This window comes from Schistocerca gregaria, chromosome 1 (genome assembly GCF_023897955.1).
Source record: "Schistocerca gregaria isolate iqSchGreg1 chromosome 1, iqSchGreg1.2, whole genome shotgun sequence".
Classification (NCBI taxonomy): domain Eukaryota; kingdom Metazoa; phylum Arthropoda; class Insecta; order Orthoptera; family Acrididae; genus Schistocerca; species Schistocerca gregaria.
The window spans coordinates 531,286,296-531,312,887 of record NC_064920.1 but is presented as its reverse complement, the minus strand read 5'-3'; the positions used below and the strand labels follow the sequence as shown (position 1 = coordinate 531,312,887).

General features: G+C 39.5%; 1 protein-coding gene across 6 annotated transcripts in view; it reads left to right on the top strand.

Moving 5' to 3' along the window:
* The window catches only part of LOC126355145 (cingulin-like), a 507,535-nt gene that overhangs the window by 349,090 nt on the left and 131,853 nt on the right, over positions 1 to 26,592 (top strand). For all 6 annotated transcript variants that reach the window (XM_050005361.1, XM_050005344.1, XM_050005351.1 and 3 more), the window contains 2 exons: positions 13,445 to 13,550; positions 24,396 to 24,635. In XM_050005361.1, coding sequence (XP_049861318.1) covers positions 13,445 to 13,550; positions 24,396 to 24,635 — 346 coding nt within the window. The remainder of the gene's footprint in view (positions 1 to 13,444; positions 13,551 to 24,395; positions 24,636 to 26,592) is intronic.

Below are 26,592 nucleotides of genomic sequence, written 5' to 3'. Positions count from 1 at the left end.
CCACAGTTCATATTTCACTACCATGCGATATTGTGCTTCAAACATATATGAGAAATTTCTTCCTCAAATTAAGGCCTATGTTTGGTACTACCAGACTTATCTTGGCTACGACTACCCTTTTTTCCTGTGTTATTCTGCTTTTTATGTTGTAATTGCTCCACCTGTCATGGGTTATTTTACTGCCTAGATAGCAGAATTCCTTAACTTCATTTACTTCATGATCAGCAATTCTAATTTTTATTCAGTTTAGTCTCAGTCCTTGTTTTGTATCAGTAGACTGTTCATTCTATTCAACAGATCCTGTAATTCTTCTCCACTTTCACTCAAGATAGCAATGTCATCAGTGAATCTTATCATTGCTAACCTATTACTCTTGAACCTCTCTTTTATTATTGTCATTGATTCTTTGATATATTAATTGAACAGTATGGGCTAAAGTCTAGTCTTTTTAATCTGAGCACTTCATTGATGGTCATCCTGCTTATTGTTCCCTCTGGGTTCTTGTACATACTGTATATTACTTGTCTCTCCCTATAGCATTCCCATATTTTTCTCAGAATTTCGAACATCTTGCACCATTTTACATTGTTGAACACTTTAACAGGTTGACAAATACTATTAATGTGTCCCAAACTTTCTTCAGTCTTGCTTCCACTATAAACTGCAATGACACAACTGCCTCTCTGATGCCTTTATCTTTTCAAAAGTCAAACTGATTGTCATCTGACACATCATTAATTTTCTTCCATTCTTCCATATATTATTCTTGTTGGCAACTCTGATGTATCAGCTGTTAAGCTGATTGTGCAATAATTCTCCAACTTATTGACTCTTGCTATGTTTGGAATTGTGTGGATGTTGTTCTTCCTAAAGACAGATGGTATATTACCATTCTTATACATTCTACACACCAATGTGAGTAGTCATTTTATTGCCACTTCCCCAATGATTTTAGAAATTTCAATGGAATATTATCTCTTTTGCCTTATTAGATCATAAGTCTTCCAAAGCTCTTTTAAATTATGACTCTAGTATTGCATCCCCTACCTCTTCCCTATTGAATGTCCCTGAACATTTTTGTACTTCCTACTTGCACTGATCAACTGAAGCATTTCTTCTTTTATGTGTAGTTTCTTTGCAAATACATTCCTTGTGTTTTAACTATGTTTTTCTTTCTCTCTGCTGTGATTCTCCTTTTTAGAGATGTTCATTCCGCTTCAACTAACCTACCTGCTGAGCTATTCATTATCACAGAAACTATAGGCTCAGAGGACTTTGAATATCCTTTATTCCTTAGTACTTCCGTGTCCTACTTCTTTGTGCACTGATTCTTCCTGAATAGTCTCTTAAACTTCCACCTACTCTTCATCACTACTAAATTGTGATATGTGGTTATATCTACTTCTGGGTATGCCTTACAATCCAACTTAATGTTACTACCCTTGTTTTTAATTTCACTGTTGTTTGTTTCGACTTTTCTATGTGCTGAGTCAGTACTTGCAACAATCTTTTATTTTTCGATTTTTTCACATTTTTCTTGAAGCTATTACACCTTAGCTTCCACTGCATTTCCTGTTTATTTCATTCACAAGTAACTTGTATTTCTTTATTCCTGAATGTCCCTGAACATTTTTGTACTTCCTTCTTGCACCGATCAACTGAAGTATTTCTTCTTTTACATACGGTTTTTTTTTGCAGTTACATTTCTTGTCTTGTAAGTATGTTTTTCTTTCTCACTGCTGTGATTGTCCTTTTCAGAGATGTTCATTCTGCTTCAACTAATCTGCTTGCTGCACTATTCATTATTACGGAATCTATAGGCTCAGAGGACTTTGATTGTATCTCTTTATTCCTTAGTATTTCTGTACCCCACCTCTTTGCGCACTGATTCTTCCTAAATAGTCTCTTAAACTTCAACCTACCCTTCATGACTACTAAATCGTGATCTGTGTCTGTATCTCCTCTTGGATATGCTTACAATCCAGTATCAGACTTCAGAATCTCTTCTTGACCATGGCATAATCTGACGGAAATCTTCTAGTATCTTCTGGCCTATTCCAATTATACTTATCCTGATTGTGATTGTTGAACAGAATATCCACTGTTACCAGCTGAAATTTATTGCAGAATTCTATTAGTTTTTCTCCTATCTCATTCCAACTACCAAGCTTGTATTCTCCTGTAGCCCTTCTTTTACTGCTTCCACTTCCAGTCCCCCATGGCTATTAGATTTTCATTTCCCTTTACATACTAAAATTACCATTCAATAATACCAAAATTACCATTCAGTACAGTACATAATTACTGTTCAATATCCCCATATATATCCTCTATCTTTTCAACTTTCACTTATGACATTGTCATGTATACCTGTACTATTGTTGTTGCTGTTGGTTTGTTGTCGATCCTGATGAGAACAACCTTGTCACTGAACTGTTCATAATATCTCACTCTCTGCCCTTCCTTACTATTTTTATAAATTCTACTCCCATTGTATCATTTTCTGCTGCTGTTGATGATTCCCTATATTTGTCTGACTAGAAATCCTTGTCTTCTTGCCATTTCACATCACTGATACCACTATATCTAAACTGAGCCTCAGCATTTCCCTTTATACATTTTCTAGTTTCCCTTCCACTTTCAGATATCTAAGATTCCATGCCCCAGCTTGGAGATCATTATTATTTTGTTGGTTATTCAATTTTTCTTTTTTTTCTTTCATGCTCACCTCACCCTTGGCAGTCCTGTTACAGAGATCTGAATACGGAACTAGGCAGGAATCTTTTTCCAATGACATTTTTGAATAACAGGCCACATGTCGTGAGGATACACATTATGTGTCTCTAATGCAATGGTTTTCATTGCTGTCTGCAGCCTCCTGTCATTGATCATTGCTGAGTCTTTCACCTTCCAGGGGTAGGTTCCCACCCCAAGGATCAGACAATTACCTGAATCTCTGCATGCTCCTCTGCCCTTTTTGACAAGGAGGTTGACAGAATGAAGGTGACTTCTTATGCCAAAAGTCTTCTGCTCCCATTGCTGATGAATTTTTTTTTCTGAAATATACACAGTGGTGAGGTTCTATTATGGGACCCATGACATTTTGATTCTCTCTCTCTCTCTCTCTCTCTCTCTCTCTCTCTCTCTCTCTCTCTCTCCATCACTGTTCTCTGTATTTGATCTGTGCAGACATGCCAGTTACTTCTAGACCACTTCACGGAGGAATTTATTGGCATCAACAGCTGTATAACCATGGATAAATGCAAACTCATTTAAGAGTTGCATCTGTTAGAAGTCTAGATGAAATTAATGCATGAATCGGTGTTAAGATCCCAAAATTGTATCTCATAGAATGTATGTATTCTTTTTTCCCCCCTAAGTAAATTCATTTGTTATAGTTTCAAGCTGACTGTTAAAATAAAAATTTAAAGAAAAAGTTTGATCACTTGAGGAAATAGAAGAACTTGAATGAAAATTTAATACTTCAACAAAATTTGAGCTCAAATTAGGAACTCAGGATGCTTTGATGTATTGAAGAAATTCTGACTTGGTTTAAGATAAGTTGTAAATTTAAATACAAGATTGTAGCAGGAGGAAGATAGCTATTCTCAAAAGAGTTTTGAACACATTTAACTTTATTAGTTATTAATCCCACCATTAAAATTCTTCTGCTCTGTGACAGTGAACCTTATATGGGAAACCGAGCTGTGTTTTGTTAGCTGAAGGGCAATGCATTATATTCAAATTTTAATTTGCTTGGAAACATATTAGACCAAATGATATTTCCATAAATGCCTCCTGGAAACAAATTATGTACATAAAATTAATAAATAAATATATGTATTTTCAGCATAAAATGAAAAACATGAGGCTTGTTAAGGTCCTCTTTAACAAATTGAATCATCCGTTTAACAAAATCCTGGCTGTGTCCTTGTATGCATAGTAAAGTCGCTTCTTCTTTTAGAATGAGGAATGTGTATCTCCTTTTCCATTTATAATATACCATTAAATGCTTACATCACATTGTAAGGTTCCTATGCTCTCTACCCATTTATTTATTTTATTAAGATATTTTGTATTAACTTCTTTGACATGTAACAATTTAATCATAGAACTAGCAGAGTACATTAAAACTTCTCTTTGGCTCTAAAAATGTGTATGTTTTGCAGCAGAGACTCAGTCCAGTGTTAGCCTTGTCAAAGTTCTTAAAGGTTTTCTCCCATATTTTTGCCATGAAATGAATTTTGTAAATAGCACCAAAACATTTGTAACAGTGAAGTTCTGTGGTAATAAACCAATGTTTATAATAATTTACAAGACATTGTTAAATACATTAATATCTAGCCACATCCAAATCATCACCTAATTTTTGTTCTGGAGTCAGTCATTCCAACTAACTGAGAATGTCAAAGTTTGGGAGTAATGGTTATCTTAATTTATTGATACAAATGAAATGCACCTATGCATGTATTCGCAGATGAAAGATAAAAATGAGTGTGAGAAGTAAATGAGACAGAAGAAAGTGATTTAATTAGCAGATCCAAAAATAGAGACTGTAGCAGCGGCTGATCAGACTTAAGTGAGTAGCTGTTCATTGAGACAGACGTAAGCAATATTTTGGCAACCAAACACATTTCCTTCATTAAAAATTGCTGTTGGGATGACAAACGGAGGCTGGATCATCTCACCTAAGATCTTTGGGCTTCACACACATCTCCTGTAGAGAGTAGTTGTGTTTTAAAGTATAAGGTTTCCTTTCTGTCATGGCACTCAGCTCTTTATTGGTTCATTTGGTGTGACTATAGGCATTTGTGGGTACATTTGGGTGTGGTTATGTGTGACATTGTTTTATAAACTCTATAAAATATAGTGTTAATTCAAATACTTGTAATGTCTTTGTGGTATTATGGGAGATAGTCACTGGCTTGGACTAACACAGCTGCAACATTTTTGCTGCAGCCAAATGAATTACCACATGATACTCCACTTTATCAGTGACGTGTGGCATGGTACTGTCACACAGATTTCCATATGTGTCAGGATTGTGAACCTTTACCTGCAGACAAATAAAAAAGTAATTATGTAACATTAATTTTGGAGATGATAATTAAAACTTACTAACTACCTGTCATATGTTTTTCTATGTACTTTTTAGTAACCAACTAATTTTTGTTATTAATTGCTCATAGACACTGTTCCCCTGTGACCCATGTGCTTTTCTCCTAACCAGCACCTGTAAGGGAGATGCTGCAGTTTTTCTTCTATGTCTAGTTCCATATTGGTTTTGCAACAGAGAGAAATGAGAAATATGTTCATTATTGCATGTCACAGATATCAGGGCTTGTGATCCATCAAAGCCAAATATGGATTCAGTAGCAGATGAGAGGAGACTGCTTGTAACCATCCCAACAGCATTTTATAACATATAAAGTAAGTGAAAGCCAACAACCCACCTGATGTGTAGAGCATAAAAACACATAACAGGAAACAATATTCACACTAGTTTTCAAGCTGTCACTCTTTTTCTTGTAAAAGTACACTCTGACATCCAACTTACACTCAATTGGCTGCAGTAAGACTGATTACTGATTTTTGATTACTGAAAGCAGTTGCTAGACCTGATACAAAGGAGCAGGGCTATGGAAGAACATACAAAGCAAGATGAGGATAGTGAGATAGAGAGAGGCTGTTGTTATGACAAATGAGTCAATGGCTGCACAACAAGGTAAATGAAATTCAGAGGGAAGAGCATATAAAAGATGTAGAGTGAAGGGGAGAGTGGGGTGGGGGGGTGGGGGAAGAGAGGGGATGGAAAAAGGAGAGGGAGATATTGACAAACAGAGAGGAGGAAGGGGGTAGGGTGTAAAAGGGGAGGAGTAAGAGTGTGTGTGTGTGTGTGTGTGTGTGTGTGTGTGTGAGAGAGAGAGAGAGAGAGAGAGAGAGAGAGAGCCTTCATGGTGAAACAGTGGAAATATGTTAGTGGAGATTTAGACCTGGGGGTTGAAAGAGTGCAGTAAACATTGCATAGCTTGGAGAAACATGTGCCAAAGGGTGTATCCAGATGCACCACACAGTGAAACAGCTGTTCAAGTCATGTGCATTGTAATATGCAGCATGTTTGGCAACTGGATGGTCACATTTGTTGTTTTCTCCATAGTTTGGCAGTAGCTATTCATGTGAGCAGACTGTGGGTTACTTGTTATGCCCACGTAGAATATTGAGCAATAACTGCAGCATAGCTGATGTATAGCATGGTTGCTTTCACCTGGGTGCCTGCCTTTTATTGAGTAGGAAATGCCTATGAATGGACTGCAGTAGCAGGTGATGGGTGGAGGTATGGAACAGGGCTTGTACCTGGGCTCGTGACAGGAAAATGACTAATTGGATACAGGATTGGGAACAGGGATGGAATAGGAATGGACAAGGATGGTAGGAGGTGGGTCACAGAACATTGCCTTTGGTGATGTGGGTAGGACTTCGGGTAGAATATCTTTCACTTCATCTCATGACAAGAGGTAGTCAAAGCCTGATATAGTTGAGCTTTTAAAGGCCAGGGTGATACTGAATGATTAGAGGAGTGCTGGTTAGCAGCTGGTCCTCAGGTTTACTTCTGTCAGAGGAGGAAATGCCACAGGACATCTGTACATACGGGTGAGCTGGGTGAGATATTGCGTGTCAGTGAAGGCTCTGGTAAAGTTGGCAGTAAAGTTCGACACCTCCTACTTTCCACTGCAGACATAGCATCATCTGGTGGTGAAGCTGCAGGAATACATGTTTTGATATGGGTCGTGTAACAGCTGTTGCAGTAGAGGTATTACTGGTGGTTGGTATGCTTGATATGAACATAAGCATTTATGGAGTCATCTGAAAGGTGGAGATGGACATCTAGCAAAGTGTCTCATTTAGTTGAGAAAGACCAGATGAAGCAGATTTAAGAGTAATGGTTGAGGTTATGGCGGTAAGAACAAAGATTGTCCTGGTCATGAGTCAAGAGGATAAAAATGTCATCGATGAACCTGAAGCAGATAAAGAGTTTCAGATGTTGACTGGATAGGAAGACTTCCTCTAGATAGGCCTTAAATAAGATGACATAGGATAGTGCCATGTGAGTACCGAGGGCAGTGCCAGAGAATTGTTTATAGTTTTGGCCATCAAAAGTGAAATAGTTGTGGGTCAGGATGTGGATGGCTAGGAGGATTAGGAAAGAGGTGGTGAGCTTTCTATCAGAAAGATGTAGGGAAAGATAGTGTTACATGTTCTCAACGACATGGGCATAGGGATGTTGCGGAACAGGGATATCACATCCTCAATGACCAACAAGGAGTTTGGTGGTAATGAGACAGGAATTGTGGAGAGATGGTGAAAGAAGTGAGCAGTGTCTTGAATGTTGAATTAAAGGTTGCAGACAATAGTTTAGAGGTGTTAATCAACAAAGTTAGAGCCTCATTCTGTGAAAGAATTGTATCCAGTTACAATGGAATAACTAGTAGAGAGACATTCTGGGTTGGGTTTGTGGTGTATGTAAAAGGCTGGAGTGCAGGTGATAGCTGGTGTGAGGAGGGAGATGGATTCAGGTATCAGGTACTGTGTAGAGAGCCATTTAAGAAGTTAGAAGGAAGGAGATAAAAAGTTTCAAGGAAGGAAGAGGTAGTAGGCACAATTGTAAATAAATACCTTCAAGCACTAGTTGACTCACATGACAGTAAGAAACATGCACAATTGTGCAATGTGATTCTAAATAAACATGCATGACTGGCTGACAGTCAAGATGGCAGCACGAATTGTTGGGGGGGAATATGTTAAAAATGACACTGGAATTAAATGTTTAAAAAGGGACTGCCAGAACTGGAAGTTGTAATGCAGCTCTTGTTAGCATGGCAGGCCGTTATAACATGTGGTGTTCGGACTGCACAGCAGATGGTGGCCAGTTTGTATTTTGTATGTAAGTACTGTAGAGGAGAAGAAACTGTAGACATATTAAAGAATAAAGAATAGACTATGAGTTGTAGATAAGTAAAGAAAGATAGCAGTGGAGGTAAATGGTTATTTCACTTCTCACACCAGCTAATCTCTGCACTCCAATCTTTTATCTACTCCACAAACCATAAACTGAACCCAATTAATACCAGACTCCCTGTTGGTCACTGTGGTAGTGACTTCCTTGTCCACCAACATCTCTATGCCCCTGACCTTGAGAACATGGAACACTACATTTCCCAGTCTCCTCCTGATACCAAACCCACCACTTCTTTCCTAATCCTTCTAGCCATCCACATCCTGACCCACAATTATTTAACTTTTGAATGCCAAATCTGTAAAAAATCTGTGTCACTGCCATCAGTACTCACATGGCACCATCCTATGCCATCTTATATATGGGCCATCTGAGAAAGCCTTCCTATCCAATTAACACCTAAACCCCCTTGTCTCATTCATATTCAGTGATGACATTTTCATACTCTCCATTCACAACAATGACAATCTTTGCTCTGACATAATTTCAAGATATACTCTTAAATCTGCTTCATCTGATCTTTCTCAACTCAATCAGGCAGATGTCAGTCTCCACCTCTCAGGTGACCCCATAAATACTTACATTCATATCAAGCACAACAACCACTAATATTACCTCAACTTTGACAACTGTCACATGGCCCGTATCAAAACATCTCTTCATGTAGCCTTGTGATCCATGGATGCTATGTCTGCAGTGGAAAGCAGGAGTTGTCAAAATTTACTGACAGCCCTACCAGAGCCTCTACTGACAGACAGTATCAAACCCAGCTCATCCATATACAGATCTCCTGTACCAGTTCTTCCCATAACAGAAGTGAACCTGTTAACCAACCACCTACCTGCTCTCCTCTGATAACTCAGCATCACCCTGTGTGGTAAAGCTCAACCACACCCTTCACCAGGGCTTCAATACTACTTGTTGTGCCCTGAGATAAGGGATATCCTACCCAAAATCCTACCCATACCAGCAAAAGTAGTGTTCCACTGGCCACCCTTCCAACAGAATATCCTTGTTCATCCCTATTCCAATCTTGCTGCCAATCCTACCCCCCCCCCCCTCTCCCCTGTGGGTCATTCCCTTATTGCGAGCCCAGCTGCAGCAAGACCTGTTCCATACACCCACCCACATCGTCACTATACCCTCCTTGCCTCATGCAGCCTTCCCCACCCTCTCCCCACCTCCCATCAGTCTGAGCATCTGTTTTAAATAATTGATAATCAATAATCAGGTGCACCATGGGAGTGTACAGCTTGGTGTTGTCTGTGAGAATGCATTAATTTAAAAAAAAAAAAAAAAAAAAAAAAAAAAAAAAAAAAAAAAAAAAAAAAAAAAAAAAACTGTAGTTCAAAATATAGTGAATATTGTTTTCTGTTACATGTTCTGTGCTTCATACATCAGTCTACTATAGATGAGTGGTTGCCTTTCCCTTATTTTATATAGTGTCCCATCCAGGAATTTCTAATATTGTTATCAATTTTGTTAAAAAGATAAGTCCAACAGATGTGTTAGTGGCATTCTCATGAGAAAAGGTTCAATGCTGAAGCTGAGGAAAATATGATTACCACAAAATTCAAACTGAATGAACTTTTGTACAACATTCAGAAAGATCAAAATGTAATGTTTCCATTTGCCTATCTTTGTGCTACTGATGTTCTTTACATAACTGACAACACAGTATTTTGCAACACCAAAAATGTTGGAGAGTCCAAATAGTCTTCACATAATCTCACCTGTCAAATTTCCCCTTCTAACAGCCTCTGTAAAAGACTGCTCTACTCTGTTGTAGTTAGATCTTCTAGTAGATACCTTATATTCCAAATTTCTTTGGGAACCACATTAACCTTATCCACTGGTAAGATGATAATATCATAATCATTCCTCAGTTCTTGTACAAGTTCCCTGTTACTTCATAAGAGTTCCTCTTTGACATGGTGTACCCCTCATACTATCCTGTAGGCCTCTTCAGTGTAAGTTATTGGGCCCATATTTCTGACTTCTAATGAAACCATTTGATTTTGTGTGTAATTCTACAACAGCAAATCTATGCTGTTATGTCTCATCAACCTATGCAAAGCTTCATATTGGCAGGGAAGGTGAAGTGTGAGATGTGTTTTGAAACTAGGTTACTGTTACTGAAAAGGAAACTGGCAAGACAATATGAAGGATGTACTATTAGCTCAGAGCACCATGCAGTGTAGATTTGATGGTAAAAAAAGTGAAGCTTCCAGATGGAAGAGGCTACAATTATAATTTTAATTTGTGAATACCGTGAAGAGTCAGTTGAGCTGTTTAGCATACCACTAAGATGCTATACATCCAATCCCCAGTGACCTACAGGGAGGGAAACTACCCCATAAGATCATGCAAATTTAAGAGAAACAGTATTGTGCAATGGATAATGCCTTATTGAATGAAAACTAGTAGGGGAGCTCCAATTAAGTATGAAAGCTAGGGGAGCCCCAATTAAGCATGAAAGCTGAGTACTGGCCTCACAAGGATATATTAGTGAAGGGACTCATATGATTACAGAAGGAAACTAGCAGTCTCTATAATAATTTGGTTTGTTACTGTAAGACATCAGACAAATGATTTACCCTCTTAATCAAACATATAAACAATCAACAAGTGAACAAAGGATTGGAATTATGAACTACAGGCATGGCAAATGTGAGTGTGCAGATGAAAGTATCATGTAAAACTATATCACAGATATGGCCAATGACTGCAAAAATGGTTAGTGATTTAAAGCAAAGACCCTGGAAGGACAAGAACAACCACCAAAAGAAACACCAAAGCACATGATGGGTGAAAATAACTGGCTCTGAAGGTTAAAACTGCACAATTAATCCCTAATGTATACTAATTAGCCTCAACTCAATGATTACATTGTGGCTCATCCTGACAACTTGTAAATGGTGTGAGTGTGGAAGATGGCAGAATAACAGTTGGAAGTTCTGATTCAACTTCTGGACTCGGTTTTAAGACAGAGACATACCTCTCTGCAGGTCTCTGTAATGACCTGGAGCAAAAGTGTTCTCTTCAACCTCTCCACTACAAGTACTTCTCTCTCTGGTCTCCTCTGACTTTACTCTCCAATACTTAGCTGGTTCTGCCAGTGTAGGGATCTCATCAACTAATTGTAGCAGACCTTGCAAGTTTTAGCCAATAATAATTTTATAAACAAGTTTAACAGATTTCTAATCTTATGCATTTTGTCATGGTTAACCAGTAAATATGTGACATAGGAAGGAAGTCAGAAAATCTCTCCAACTACATGACAGGTTTCCAACTGTGGCCAATCAAAAGGCTTGCACTTAGGTACACATGGGAAAATGTGCCTTCTGCCACAATAATTAATGTGAGCCAATCATAGTCCCTATTACTCATATTCAAACAAACATTCATATGCAACATGGCTGTAGACAGTGGCTGAGCCCAAGTTTTCAAGGTTTGGCTTTTGGACCTTTATCTAGCCAAAAAGTATTCTAATGTCTTGCACAGTTAAATTTTTTTATGGCACGCAGGCCGCCATGCTATACATCTGCTGTGCAGACACAGGGAACTGCAACTTTCATGTTCTATTACCTGCTCAAGGGCTGCATTCATCAGCAAACAAGTATATGACACTCTGGTCCTTTTAAGCTATGTTCCTGCTCACAAGCCAGTTAAAAACATCTCCCAAGCCCGCAGAAAATAACAGGTCCTCCTCACCATAGTAAAAGTAAAGGAGAAGAAGACATAATTAGCTCTGCAGGTCATTGTCAGCAGTAAATACTGACTGCAGTTTTCATGCAGTGTTGAGGAATCAGCTATGTTGACTATTGGGATGTGCATATTACATTGTCAAAATGTTGGCTGACAGTAAATGTCCACTTAGCAATACCATGTTTTGAACAGTTTGGAAGCTTGGTTGATGATATGAAAGTGCAATAATTCAAATGTCTTGAGTTCTCTCTGTAAGTCCACTGACCTGATTTTCATAGTCTCTTCTTCATTGCCTCTTTGGTAGCACACAAGTCTATCATGTGGAAGGTGGAAGTCATATTAGCTAATGGATAGCATTTTCTCAATAATGTATGCAACACCACAATTTTTACTTCATTTCTCCCTACATTTATTAGCCAAAAATTCTGTTGTTGGTAAGATGAACAGTTTTTCAACTTCATAAGATTAATAATGCATAAATCAGGCCATTACTCAGAAACAAACAGGAGCCTTGTGGTAGAATTCTTTGAATAAATTAAGAAGTCATTGAAGCACAAGTTAATAAAATGATGTCCAGGAATTATTGGTAGCTCTAACAAATCAATAACAACATAACAGAACACAGTTTAGATTTACATTAAACATCACAGCTAATACAGTAATGTCTTGTCGTAATCCACCAGATAAAATTACACTGCAGTAGTTCACTTAGTTCAGTCCTCAATAATTGCTCATTCTAATGACAATGATAGTCCAAGCCTCTTACCAATCAGAACATAGTTCAGGCAGAATATTCATTAACTTTAATTACAGAAATCACTTGGATATTATGGAAAGGAGAGATTGCTACTCATCATATAGAAGAGGTGTTGAGTTGCACACAGGCATAACAAAAAGACTATTATACACTTAAGCTTCCTGTCAAAAGGCCTTCTTCTAAAGTGGAAAAGACATGCGCATAGTCAGGCAAGTACAGTTCACACGCACATTATCACTGTCTGGTATTTGGCCAGAGATGATGATCATGCATGTATGAGTCGTGCTCCTCCATATGGTGAGTGGCAATCTATTCTTTTCATAATATTGTCATTACACAATCCTGGATTTTCCATTGTTAGGAATCACTTGAAAATGTTTAGATATTGTCATTACTGAATTTTGTGGATGGTGATATGCATATTTTTGTGAACAGATTGCACAGAGCTGTTCACGTATGAACACCAGGGGCAGGCTTGACATAGGTGTTACATTTTTGTTAGCTTGACTGGGAGATAGTTCAGACTGCTGAATTTGAGTGATGTCCAACTGTTTAAAGATTGACATATGAACAAATTGTTGTGTTGAACACAACACAATCATTAGAAAAATGACTACGTGACATTTTACAGTTCAGAATGGACTATAACTGTTGATAAAAATTTTTAGTTCTTTTTATACTGTCCCTATGAACAATGAATCCCTTTCTTGCCTTTGAAAGGGAAGTTTTGTTTTGCATTTTATTTTCTTCTTAATTCATTTAATGTACTCTGTATATACCATACCTCATTTCTGTAATATCATTAATTCTCCTTCAAAATCAGGCTCTAATTGTGTGACAGTAAACATAAAAATTTAGCAAAAAGCTCATTATTAGTTGATTCTTTAAAAATGACAAAAGGAAATTTTCAGTAGCCCTAAAGCACTAATAAAATATAGCTCATAACCTATTTTCTTTATTTCTAGGTCAAAAACAATAAATGAATTGAAGCGAAAGCTCCAAGATATGGAACAAATGTTTTTGAAGCCCACTGACTACAGCAAGGTCCATGGAACAGATGTTAAGTATAAGGTTTGTTGCATTATTGAATTATGTGATCAGATATGCCTATATTTTGCAATGGACGAGATGGGTTTTATTGAGTATTAACAATTATTATAGTGCTAGTTAAGTTGCAAGCATCATGTTTTCACAAATTTAAAACCAAGAATAAAGTCATTAGCATTCTACTAACCCAAATACTTCATATATCTGTCAAGAGGGACTATTTTAAATGAGTTATTTTGTAATATGAGATGTGAAAATTGGAAACCGTGTGACTTTCAGTTACAAAATGTGTCATAAAAACAAGCATTCTTAGAATATGTACTCCAAGTGCCACTATGCACATTCAGAAGAGCTGCTTTGTGGAGAATGCACAAATTAACATTTTGTTACTCCATTCACTGCAGGAAGTCGCCCATTCATAAGCATTGTAGTTACATCCTGATACAATGTTCCTAGAATTTAGTATAAAATCTTTTAAAAATGAGTAAATGATTTGTGAACACAGTTGCTTAACTCACTTTTCAAAGGAAAGTAATGTGATGCTTGCTTGGATTACATGAATAAACCACAGGATTTTCATATCAAAGCTGCAGCATTCTGAAGGCCATATATTCAATATATAGTATGAAATTTCTTAAAAATATGAAGAAACATTTTGACATTACCTGTCACTGATAATTTTTTCCTCTGGTTCAAGTTGCTACAAAAAGACTTGTCTGTATGACTGATCTTGGTTTGAATTTGTGTTTTTATCTGGATGTTATGAATGGTATTAATTCATGTTTTTATCTGAATGTTATTCACAATGGTAGCAGGCCCACTGTAGTAAGTATTCCTTGATTTCCAGGTTGTGTATGTTGTCTCATACATTTTCAAGGGTTAGTGTGTCCTTCAAGAAGATAGGATAATAATTTTTAATGAAAAATGGCTTGTCCAGTATCAAGGCAAAATCTTTATAGTGCTTGGAGCAGAAAGCATATGACTGATTTGAATGTGTTAAGGTTGTTTGTTACCAATGCCCCTTCAGAAAATGTATGATTCCATAGTTTTCAACATCATCTAAAATGGTAATCAATAAAAATTAAAATCCTCCGTCTTCTCAATGAATACTGAACTAGGGAGAGGTGTGCTCATTGAGCACAATTACACAACTAACAATACCATTTGAAAACATTTAGTCAGAATTTTTCACAACATTTACTGTAAAAACTTAAAGGCAAATGTTATAATATTATGAAAAGGAAAGTTTCCACTCACCATGTAGCAGAGATGCACAACAAAAAGACTGTCACAAGTAAAGCTTTTGGCCAGTAAGACCTTTGTCAAAAACAGACAACAGACATGCACATATGCACACACACTCGCACACACATGATGGCAGTCTCTGGCAACTGTAGCCAGACTGTGAGCAGCAGTGCCAGCACATGGTGGGAGTGGTGACTGGGTGGGGGTAAGGAGGAGACAGGTGGGGAGGGTGAGGGATAGTAGGGTAGGGTTGGGGGACAGTGCAGTGCTGCTGGGAAGCACACAGGGATGAGGTAGAGAGAAGATAGGGCAGCAATATATATTCGGGAGGTCAGAGGGCAGCGGAGAGGTCATGGGGGGGGGGGGGGGGGGGGGGAGGTTAGCAGAAAAGGAGAGAAGTCCTGGATGCGATGGTGGAAAAGGGCTGTATAGTGCCGGAATGGGAACAGCGAGGCGGGCTGGGTGAGGACAGTGGCTAATGAAGGTTGAAGCCAGGAGGGTTACAGGAACATAAGACATACTGCAGCAAAAGCTCCAACTGGCACTATTCAGAAAAGCTAGCGTTGGTGAGAAGGATCCCCATGGCACACGCTGTGAAGTCATCATTGAAATGAAAGATGTCATGTTTGGCAATGTGCTCAGCTATCAGATAGTCCACTTGTTTGTTGGCCACCATTTGTTCGTGGCCATTCATGTGGACAGACAGCTTGTTGAATGGTTATGAATTCCTCCAGAACCTCAACAACTTCTCATTCATTTGCTTCATCTGGTCCTACTCAACCCAACAAACCACCTTCCTAGGTGTTGACCTCCACCTCAAAGATGGTCACATTAGTACTTCTGTGCATATCAAACCTACTAACCACCAGCAATATCTTCACTTCAACCCACAGCCACCCATTCCATACCAATAAGTCCCTTCTATACAGCCTAGCCACCCATGTCTGTCACATCTGCAGTGATGAGCAGTCCCTCTGGAAATATACCAAGGGTCTCAAGTCCCACAGAAGCCTTCACAGACTGTACTTATCCTCTCAACATCATACAAAAACAAATACCCTGTGCCTTATCTTTCCTCACCTCCCAAAGTCCCACCGTCTGGCCACAGAGGAGCATTCCCTTCATAACTTAGTACCACCCAGGACTGGGGGAACTGATTTACAATTTTCGCCAGTATTTCAACTACCTCCCATTGTGTCTTGAAATGAGAAATGTCCTGCCCACTATCCTTCCCACCCCTCCAACAGTAGTATTCCACTGTCCACCAAACTTAAACAATATACTCATCCATTCGTACACAATCCCTGCTCATAGACCTGTAACAGGCATAGATGCAAGACCTGTCCTATATGTCCTCCCATCATTACCTGCTCCAGTCCAGTCACAAACGTCACCTACCCCATCAATGGCAGGGCTACCAGTGAAACCAATCATGTGATCTACAAGCTAAGCTGCAACCACTGTGCTGTGTCCTATGTGGGTATTACAAACAACAAGCTGTCCGTCCGCCTGAAGGGCCACCAACAATTGGTGGCCAAGAAACAAGTGGACCATCCAGCTGCTAAGCAAGTTGCCAAACATGACATCCTTCATTTCAATGACTGCTTCACAGTCTGTGCCATGTGAATCCTTCCCACCAATACCAGCTTTTCTGAATTGCACAGGTAGGAACTTTCCCTGCAATATACTCGTTTCTTATGTTTCTGCAAACCTCCTGGCATCAACCTTCGTTAGTCAATATCCACACCCATCCAGACTCCCTGTTCCCCTTCCAGCACTATACAGCCCTCATTCCACCATAATACCCATGTTTTTACTTATCTTCTTTTCCATCAAGCCCCCCTCCCCTCCTCTTCCCTACCCTCCCTCTAACCTCCTGACTGCACACTGCTGGCCTGTCCTCTCTCCAACTCAACCCTGTGCACTGCCCAACAGCATTGTACTGCCCGCCAACCCCTACCCTACTATCCCTCCCAACCCCAGCCTCCTCCTTACCCTTCACCTGGTCACCACTCTCATCATGCACTAGCATTGCTGCTCACAGTGTGGCTACAGTTGCTTTGACTGCAGTCGTGTGTGTGTGTGTGTGTGTGTGTGTGTGTGTGTGTGTGTGTGTGTGTGTGTGTGTGTGTGTGTTCGTGTTTGTGTTCGTGTCGCCCCTTTCTGGCAAAGGCCTTATGGGCTGAAAGTGTGGCAGTCTTTTTTGTTGTTTTGTGTATCTACACAACATCTCTGCTATATGGTGGCTGGCCACTTCCCTTGTCATAATATTGTTATATTCCATCCTGGATTTTCCATTGTTTTATTTTTGCCTGATGGATTTTCTTTGATCCCAATCCTGTGCTGTGCCTTTATTATTATTTTGTAATACATCACTGTACTCAGTGTCCATCCTTCTTTCTCTTCTTTCCTATGTTTCTCTTTTCAACTTACAAACCACATTGCATGTCCTCTACTTACAAGCCACAGTGTATCAACCGTTTCAGCCATGCACAACGGATGGCTACAAGACCACACTAATTGTTGGTTTAGCACCTTATGTCCCACATTACTCCCACCAATATTATTAATCCTGTAGCTTTTAATTCATCTCTCTCCCTGTGCCACTCTTCTGTATTTTCCTGTGTTATTTCCTGCACCTTTCCAGTGCCACGTGATCTTGTATCTCATCCTACAAACCGCTCCCCATCTCCCACTCTTTCACCATTCTATTCCAGTTCATACCCACTAATTCCACCTCATCCAGTCACAATTACAGTCCCGGTTTTTTATACTTGTCCACCATCAGATCTGCTACCCACAGTAATATATTCTTTGATCTCATTGTGATTTCACACCAATTTTAGTGAATTTTCACCTTTCGCTATCATCAGCTCCCTCAGATTTCATCTTGTTTCCCCCTTTTGCATCCTTCTTATCCTTCTTGTGATTTTTCACACATATTTTGATGTGTTATTCCGAATTTTTTCAGATGAAATTCTACATTATTTACATAATTTATCGCATTTTTTCCTCCTCTATGGATCCTTACTTCTTCCATCTGCATCAATACAGAAAAGTTTCCTCATCCCTAGCCAAAACCCAGTCCCACTTACTGTTCCTGTTCCTTGGCTCATGGAATCCCCCCAAATGGCCTCACCATCAAATTACTCACCTCCAGCAGCCACCCCTCCTTCCACAATGACCTCTAACTATTCAGATTCTGCCAATCCCTAGCCCTCAGCAACATAGTCCTGCAAAACTATATCAACCAAGCCCAAACCTCTTTGCAGTACATTCTCTCCATCCACAAAATTATCGTGCTATGCAATCTCAAATTCCTGGAACCCATAATGCACATTGAAACTCGGGCTCTCCAGGAGCTAGAGTGACATGCACAATGCCACCTCAAAAAGCTCTCCACCCTGCTCACTTCCTTCTGCCACCTTGGAGTACCACTGTCCACCACCTCTTCTACAAGCTCCAAACCTCCCCCACATCCCCTCATAGCTGATACTGTCTCGCAGACCTACTACATTCATCCCACCCTCCAGAACTCTCTGCCACCACCACACAGAATCCAGAACCTAAATAGACCTGAAACACTGTCATGAACCTTTCCTCTGGAGGCCTTAGACACACTGAAATATCAGTCCTTTTCAAAGGCCTCACATTTTGCCCCACTCCCAAATTCAGTCACTCAGGATTTGATAAAGACTGTCTCTCTTTCTCCTGGTCCCTACAGTGGAAACATTCTTTTGCCACCAACCCTACAAATCAGACTCAACCAAAGACCAATGTAGAACCCTGCCTAACTCAATTCACTCCTCCATCCAACAGTGATCACCCCAACTGCCGCCAAATCACCACCTGTTAATTCTCCAGAATTTCTTAACCTTGAATTTTGTCTCACCATCATTCCCCAAATCCCTCAACATGTAAACTTACCTTACGTCTGCAGAAAGAACTGCAGCACACCATCTAAAAACTGATCCCAACATTGCAATCCTACCTGCAGACGAAGGCTCCACTACTGTTGTTTGAACCACAAGGATTAGCTGGCAGAAGGACTCTTCCAGCTGTCAGATACATCCACCTACAAACCTTGCCACAGTGACCCCATTCCAGAAATCTAGCAGGATCTCCAGTTACTCCTCAAATCCTTAGGCCCATCGCAGAATCTCTTCCTGGAGTCCATCTCTCTGCTCACCCCTACCATTCCCCACATTTCTGTCTTCTACAATGCCCTAAAGTCTATAAACCCAACCAGGGATCTACCCCCCTATATAGAGTATACCAGCCATTTCCTCCACCGACTCTCCACAGTTCCTGTCCCTTTACCCCACAGTGCCCTGCTTGTCACTATTGTTGCCACATCCCTTCTCACTAACATTCCTAATGCCCATGGCTTTACCACTATTGAAGACTATCTTCCCCAATGCCCAATAGATTCCAAACCAACAACCTCCTTCCTAGTCACTACAATCAATTATATCCTTACCCACAATTACATCTACTGTGAAGACAATACCTACAAACAAATCTGAGGTATGGCTATGGTTACCTGCATGGCACCATGTATGAAAACCTATTCATGGGCCCTCAAGACGAATCCTTTCTATACACCCAGAACCCTAAACTCCTCACCTGGTTCAGATTTATTGAGGACATCTTTGTGATATGGTCGAGGACAAGGACACCCTATCCACTTTCCTCCAGAACCTCAACAACTTCTCACTCATTTGCTTCACCTGGTCCTACTCAACCACTGTCCTAGATGCTAACCTCCACCTCAAAGATGGCTACTTCAATACCTCTGTCCATATCAAACGTACTAACCACCAGAAATATCCTCACTTTGACCCACTGCCACCCATTCCAACCAAGAACTCCTTTCCATACAGCCTAGCCACCCATGGTCATTGTATCTGCAGTGACTAATGATCCCTCTCAAAATATACCAAGGGTCTCATGTCTCACAGAGGCCTTCACAGACTGTAATTATCCTACCAATCTTGTACAAACACAAATCTCCTGTGCCCTGTCTTTCCAGTCTCCAACCACCTCCCAAAGTCCCACTGCCTGGCCACAGAGGAGTATTCCCCTCATAACTCAGTACCACCCAGGACTGAAGGAATTGAATTACATTCTCCGCCAGGGTTTTGACTACCTCTCGTTGCCCTGAAATGAGAAATTTCCTGTCCACTATCCTTCCCACTCCTCTCACAGTGGTGTTCTGCCAGCCACTGAACCTACATAATATACTTATCCATCCCTGCACAATCCCTGCTCCAAACCCCTTATACCTCATGGCTCATACCCCTGTAATTCACGTAGATGCAAGACCTGTCCCATACATCCTCCCACCAACACCTACTCCAGTCCAGTCACAAACATCACTTAACCCATTCATGTCACGGCTACCTGTGAAACCAGTCATATGAGCTACAAGCTAAGCTGCAATGTTTAGAATTTTTAGGTTCTTCTTGAATTAGTCCATACAGTGCTATAGAGGAGCACCTTAGGGACTGTGCTCACTTCACTATGTAAAATTTGTCAAGGCATTCTGTTGTTTCTCATCCACTGAATATGCCCAATCCATCTGATTTGGTAACCAGTAGTGATGGCTTCTTTACTATGCATCTTTGCCTTCCTTCTCAACAATCATAGTGTTTGATACAACTCATCTCATTTGATGTTCATAATATGTCTAAGCTTTCGTTGGTTCAAGCATTCTAGGTTAGTGATATAGTGGCTAGATTTTGCAAGCATAGAGCTGGGTAGAAACACCAACTACTCAATACACCATCAGTTTGGTGCACAGTGTCTGATCTTGATTCAGGAAGACCCGATGTAAGAGTCATCCAAAAGCAACGTGTGTGGCATGCATCTTGTTCTCCACTTCCTTTTCCAACAAGCAGTTAGCAGACAATAAATTTCCTAGACAGAGAAAGTGATCTACTTATTCCAAAGTTATTCTAGACATAGAGACCCGAAATGGCAGTGCCAGGAGCTGGCTGTGCTAGGACCTTTGTTTTTTGGATGTTGATTGTTAGGCCAAACCGTTTATATGCAGTACTGAAACAACTTACAGGAAGTTCCAGCTCAATGGGTGTGTGAGCTAGAGAAGCAATGTCATCAACATACTGTAATTCAGTTACCAGAGTGAGACTTGTGAAGCTTTCAGAGTGCAACCTGGAATGATTAAACAGTGCTCTGTCAAATCTGTATTTGAGTTCTACTCTTGCATTGTTTACAGATGAAGTCTCATAAAGTATGGCTGCTAGGTATACATCAAACAATTTTCATGTGAGGACACATCCTTGTTTGAGCCCATTAGTAATAGGGAATGTATCAGATGTTTCATTCTGGTATAGTACTTTCCCAGATAAGTCATCATGGAGAGCTTGAATTAGTTTAATGAAGTGTTCAGGGCAGCCAAAATGTCTTAAGACCTTGCACATAGCTTCTTGGGGCACTGAATCAAGGCCTTTTTTAGTCCAAGAACACAAATAGTAAAAGCTTGTATTGTTCCCTGCACCCCTTCTGCAGTTGCTGTGCACAAGAGGTCACATCAGTAGTTACTCTGGAGGGGCAAAATCTTCACTGAGATCCAGGAAGTACAATCTTGGAAACAGTCTGGAGATGATTCAGCAGAACTTTAGAAAAAAAATTTACCAGCCACATAGAACAAGGCTATGCCACAGTAGTTACCACATATGGTTTGGTCACCTTATTTAAAGATGGTGACAACTGTGGAGTTCTTCATGTCAGCTGGTACCTTACAGGTTTACCACATTAGAAGAAACTGGGAGAAGTGTCTGGTTTTTAGAGGCAAGCCACCACTTTGAATGATATTGAGGGGTATGATGTCCAGTTTCCTTTCTTGTTTTCACACTATCTAGAGCCTTGCTGAATTCATGAAATGTTAGTGAGACTGCCACAGGTTGTGTTGGATGTTGTGCATAAGCCACCACTTTGAATGATATTGAGGGGTATGATGTCCAGTTTCCTTTCTTGTTTTCACACTATCTAGAGCCTTGCTGAATTCATGAAATGTTAGTGAGACTGCCACAGGTTGTGTTGGATGTTGTAGTGCATGTTCAAGAAAGTTGTCAGAAGCAGTAGAACTACAGTTTAAGGAGAACCAAAATGATTTTTCCAGTGATTCAAGATATTGTGACTATCACTTAGGATAATTGTTCTGTTGGCAGCTTTCAGGATTCCTGATGAGGCATGAACAGACCCCATATATTTCATTTATACCAGCATAAAAGCTCCAAAAGTCCCTGGCATCTGACAGACTTGGAAGTTCCTTGGCGTTTTGTTGCCACCTGTTGTTCTTGATTGTTCTTATTTCAGTTTGGCATTTCCAATTGAGTCTTGAAAGTATGCTTTCGTTTCCACAGAGGATAGGTCTTCAGCAAGAGATACATAAGCATTCTGCTTGACTTATGAGGTTCTTAATTACTTCATTTTTGTCATCAAACCAGTCATTTTTTGTCTTTGCATCAAAACCAGATATCTCCTCTGAAGTCTTTGTGGTACTATTTTTTAAAGTGGGCCATTTATGTTCACCGTCTGTTGTGTCAACTGCGGCGGTGCTAAGTCAATCCAAAAGTGTGTGTTGTAAGAGAGAGCAAACAGTTTTGTTCTGCAAGTTTTTGACATTGGATTGTCTTCTGGAAGGATTTCAGAAGTAGGATTGTGTTTTATGATGGACAATAATCCTCAGATGGCTAATCAGCAGTTTGTGATCGGTCCAGCAATCATGAAAGTTTTGAGCTGCTTTACTGATCAGGACATTATTCTAGTCATGCTGCTGAGTGATGACAGTGTCAGTCAGATGCCATATGATGATTAGGTAAGTGGAACTGCATGTCAGTGATAAATAGCTCAAGTACAGAGACCTAGAAGTAGCAACTCATTTGCACTTCAGTTTTCAACACCAATGACATTTCCCCAAAAATAATTCTCTCTTCAAACTCTGGCACTGAAGTCGCCTAGTAACAGGAGTTTATCTTCAGTTGGCCCTATAAAAGGTAAGCTAAGTATTGGTAGTAACATTTGTACCTGGCTGGGAATCCACACCCAGAATGTCACTCCTAATTTGTGGACAAACACCAAGAAAGAACAACAGGATTATTACTACAGGGACATGGAACGTCAGGTCTATTTTGTACTTAAATGGCAAAAGACCAGAAAGAAGAAAAGCTTTCATCACCCACTAGCTAGCTAGTTTAGATATAGATATTGCTGCCATAAGTGAAACCAGACAATCCAGCAAGGGGCACATCACTGAGGCTAGCTCAGCGTACACCATATTTTGGAAAGGAAAGTCTTCAGGAGAACCATGCACACATGTCATAGAATTTGCAGTAAAAATAAAAATAATGAAATAACATCAATTAATCCCTATTTCTCGCAATGAAAGAATTATAACTTTTCGAATTCCCTGCAGCAGCTAGAGACTATCGTCACAATTGTCAATTGTGCATGAGTTGCAGTTGCATGTGTGTGTGTGTGGGGGGGGGGGGGGGGTGTTTTGTCTATTTCTGCCGAAGGCCTTGTTGGCTGAAAGTTCACTTTCTTTTTGTTGTGTCTATCTGTAACTCAGAATTTTTGCTATATGGTGAGTAGCAATTATCCTTTTCATAATAATGTCACAGACCATCCTGGATTTTCTATTGTTTGATCTTATTGTTACTTTGCTTGTTACAGGGTCCAATGATGTAACAACAATGGAATCAACACGATTTACAAACAATGTGCACTCAGATCAGGAGAAAACCCAATGTGTCCTCTGGTATCATGAGACAAAGTCACCAAAACCAGTACAGAGTAAATTCCAAATGGAGTACCACAGATAGCCACTAGATGTTGAAAGCACAAAGATGTGTTATGTGAAGTTTAATGAAACAGGAAATGCCTATGATCTCCCTAGAACAGCAAGTCCTGGACCCAGTACACAGACAATTCAGACAGTGAGAGACACCTTTGTCAGAAGTCCCAAGAAGTCAGTCTGCAGAGACTTAAGTGAGCTGCAGATTCTGAAGACATTAGTGCATGGTGTAGTGCATAAGCAACTTCTTTTTCTTGCATACAAACTGCAGATCATGCAATCCCTCCAACCAATGGATTACGGTACTCGTTATGACTTTGCTGTTGCCATGCTAGGTGAGACTGAAGGAGATGATAATGATCTGAAACATGTCATTTTCTCAGATGAGGCCAGACCATGAGTGTGTCTCCTGATACCAGAGATCACCTTGTCTTTCTCCTTGTTTGAGTACATGCTGTTTGCAAATGGTATCAAACTTCATTGTTGTTGCATCACCGGCTCTGTAGCAAACAAAGTAACAGCGAGTATGTATGTACACTAAAACTTGAATATGTCACAAGCAATTCAAGATAAAAAAATATTTGTCTATGTGTCATATTTAGTGCCTTATGAATATTTGTAATCAGGAAAAGACTTCTGGAATAGCTGGTTCTTTTGATTTTTCCACTGCTAAACGATTCAGTCATCATTACCCATATGGCAATGTAAGAGAACTAAAATCCCTTACAAAAGACTAAAGTCTTGAAAATAATTACATGGATAACAAAAAGGAAATATAGATGAAGTCATAAATTTACTTTCAGATGATGCAAATGGAAGCTATGATATCACAGCTAAGAGAACACAATTCTGATCTCCAGAAAGAAAAGCTTGAACTTCAGTCAGAGCTAGACAATAAAGAACGTAAGGAAGGTGAGCAAACAAAAATTATTGAGGCCAGAGATGATGTAATACGAAAACTGAAGATAAAAGAAAAGAAGCAGGCTGAAAAAATTTCTGACTTATCATTTATAATTCAAGAGCATGAATCTGCTATATCTACAGTAAGTATCAATGTAATTGAATATATACATTGCACTAGGTCTTACAGACAGATGTAGAAATGAAGAGAAGCAGATGACAAAAGTGAAAGCAACTTAAACTTAATATTTGCTTTTTGCATAAAACTTGGTGTGTTTTATAAATTTTGGTTCGCTGAGTTCAAATCAGGTGCTAGAAGTACTGTGTTACCCATAGTTTTTGAGAATGAACTAATATAAGTTTTTCATACTGTGCCCTATACACACTATTAAACTGAATAATCAGTCATTTATAACAATATTTTTGATCATGATTTTCATTGATATGTTTTGGTGGAGTGTCCCTTTTAAGATGCTAACAATAACCTGTTAGCATTGCAAGATTCCATTTGCCTTGGCAGCACAATTCCATGTTAGACATACCTTTGTAAAATCTCTAACCATACTTTTCGCTGAGATACACTATGTTTTTTTTGGAAAGAAATCCAAGTTTTGCATAGAAGACTCATTTTTGAGGACTTGTCAGAAACTGTGTTTCTGCATGAACCAGTCAAGATGTCAGATACCTTCTTTCAGGTAGAATCTTCATTCTTGCCAAGAAAATGTATGAGAAATACTTCAAATGTGGCCCACACTATCTTTTTTCCCTTGTAGTGATTCATCCACATTTCTGTCCTTCCCTTATTTGGTTTATTAGAGATTCCTTCTTTTATTTTGGCCTTACTAACTTCTGCAAATTTGTTCTGTATATATTGAAATGCACTTCCCTTTTTACCAATCCAAGTTTGATATGTATTAGAGGTAAAAATACTTCCCTGTGATCTATGAGAGGATAATTTTTGTGTCATTTTTCATATCAAGTTAATAGTGTTCATGTTTATGTGATACTCTGACAGACTATCTATCAGCTCTAGCCCTACTGTCCCACCCACATATCAGGCAACTAAAGTCTTCCTAAAAACTGTAACTGTAATATCTCCACATATATGCCAATAGTGTGTGCTATAATGTACAGTATATAACAAACATAGCTTGCTCAGAAAAGTTTCTTTCATTTGCATTGCATGGAAAATTGTCAGACTTTGAAATCTGTTTCCTATATTTAGAAGAACGCCTTTGAATCTACAATTCAGTGAGCTGATGGACAGCTGCCACTCTTTGTGATTGAGATTATGTTCAATATACTTCCTTAGTCCAGTAATATCAATGTAGAAGGCCATATTCCCATCTGAGAAGAAGAATGGCAACTCTCCTTTCTCACAGTTGCAATACAGAGATATTTTGACATTCTTGTGTGGAACATTCCATTCGAGCATCCTCAAAGCATGCATATCTGCTCTCTTTTTTTGACTGGTCTATGCTGATGACCAAGAAATCAATGTGAGTTCACTGTCATACTCTTCAAACCATGGCAGTACAATTCTGGTCTTATGCTACAGACAGTACCTTGCTGGAATATTCCATTGCCATCAGGAAAGACAACATGCATCAAGGGATACAGCTGGTCTGCAAAAATGTTTACAGCTGACATGGTGCCTTTGATTAGCACCACTGATCCCATGGAAGCAAAGGTGAATGTTCCCTGTAGCATAATACTGCCCACACTGTCCTGCACAATAAATGTTTAGAGTAGCCATTGGCCTGGATGGTGGTGTATTTGAAGGTCAAAACTAATGAGGTGTAACAGGAAATATGATTCATCCAACCAGGTGAACATTTATATTTATCCACAGTGTAGTCTCAGTGGACCAGTTCCAATTGCAATCCTATTTGAGATGTCATCAGCTCTGCATGGGAACATGTAGGGATCTCCTGCTTCAGAACCCTATGTTCAATAATGTGTGCTGACTGGTGTGCTCTGAAACACGTCTCTGCACCATCATTGTACTTCGTCATTAGATCTTCACAGATTGCCATCTATCCTGGTTTATAGAACAGGCAAGCATCTGACCTCCACATTCAGTGATGAGGTGTGTAAGTC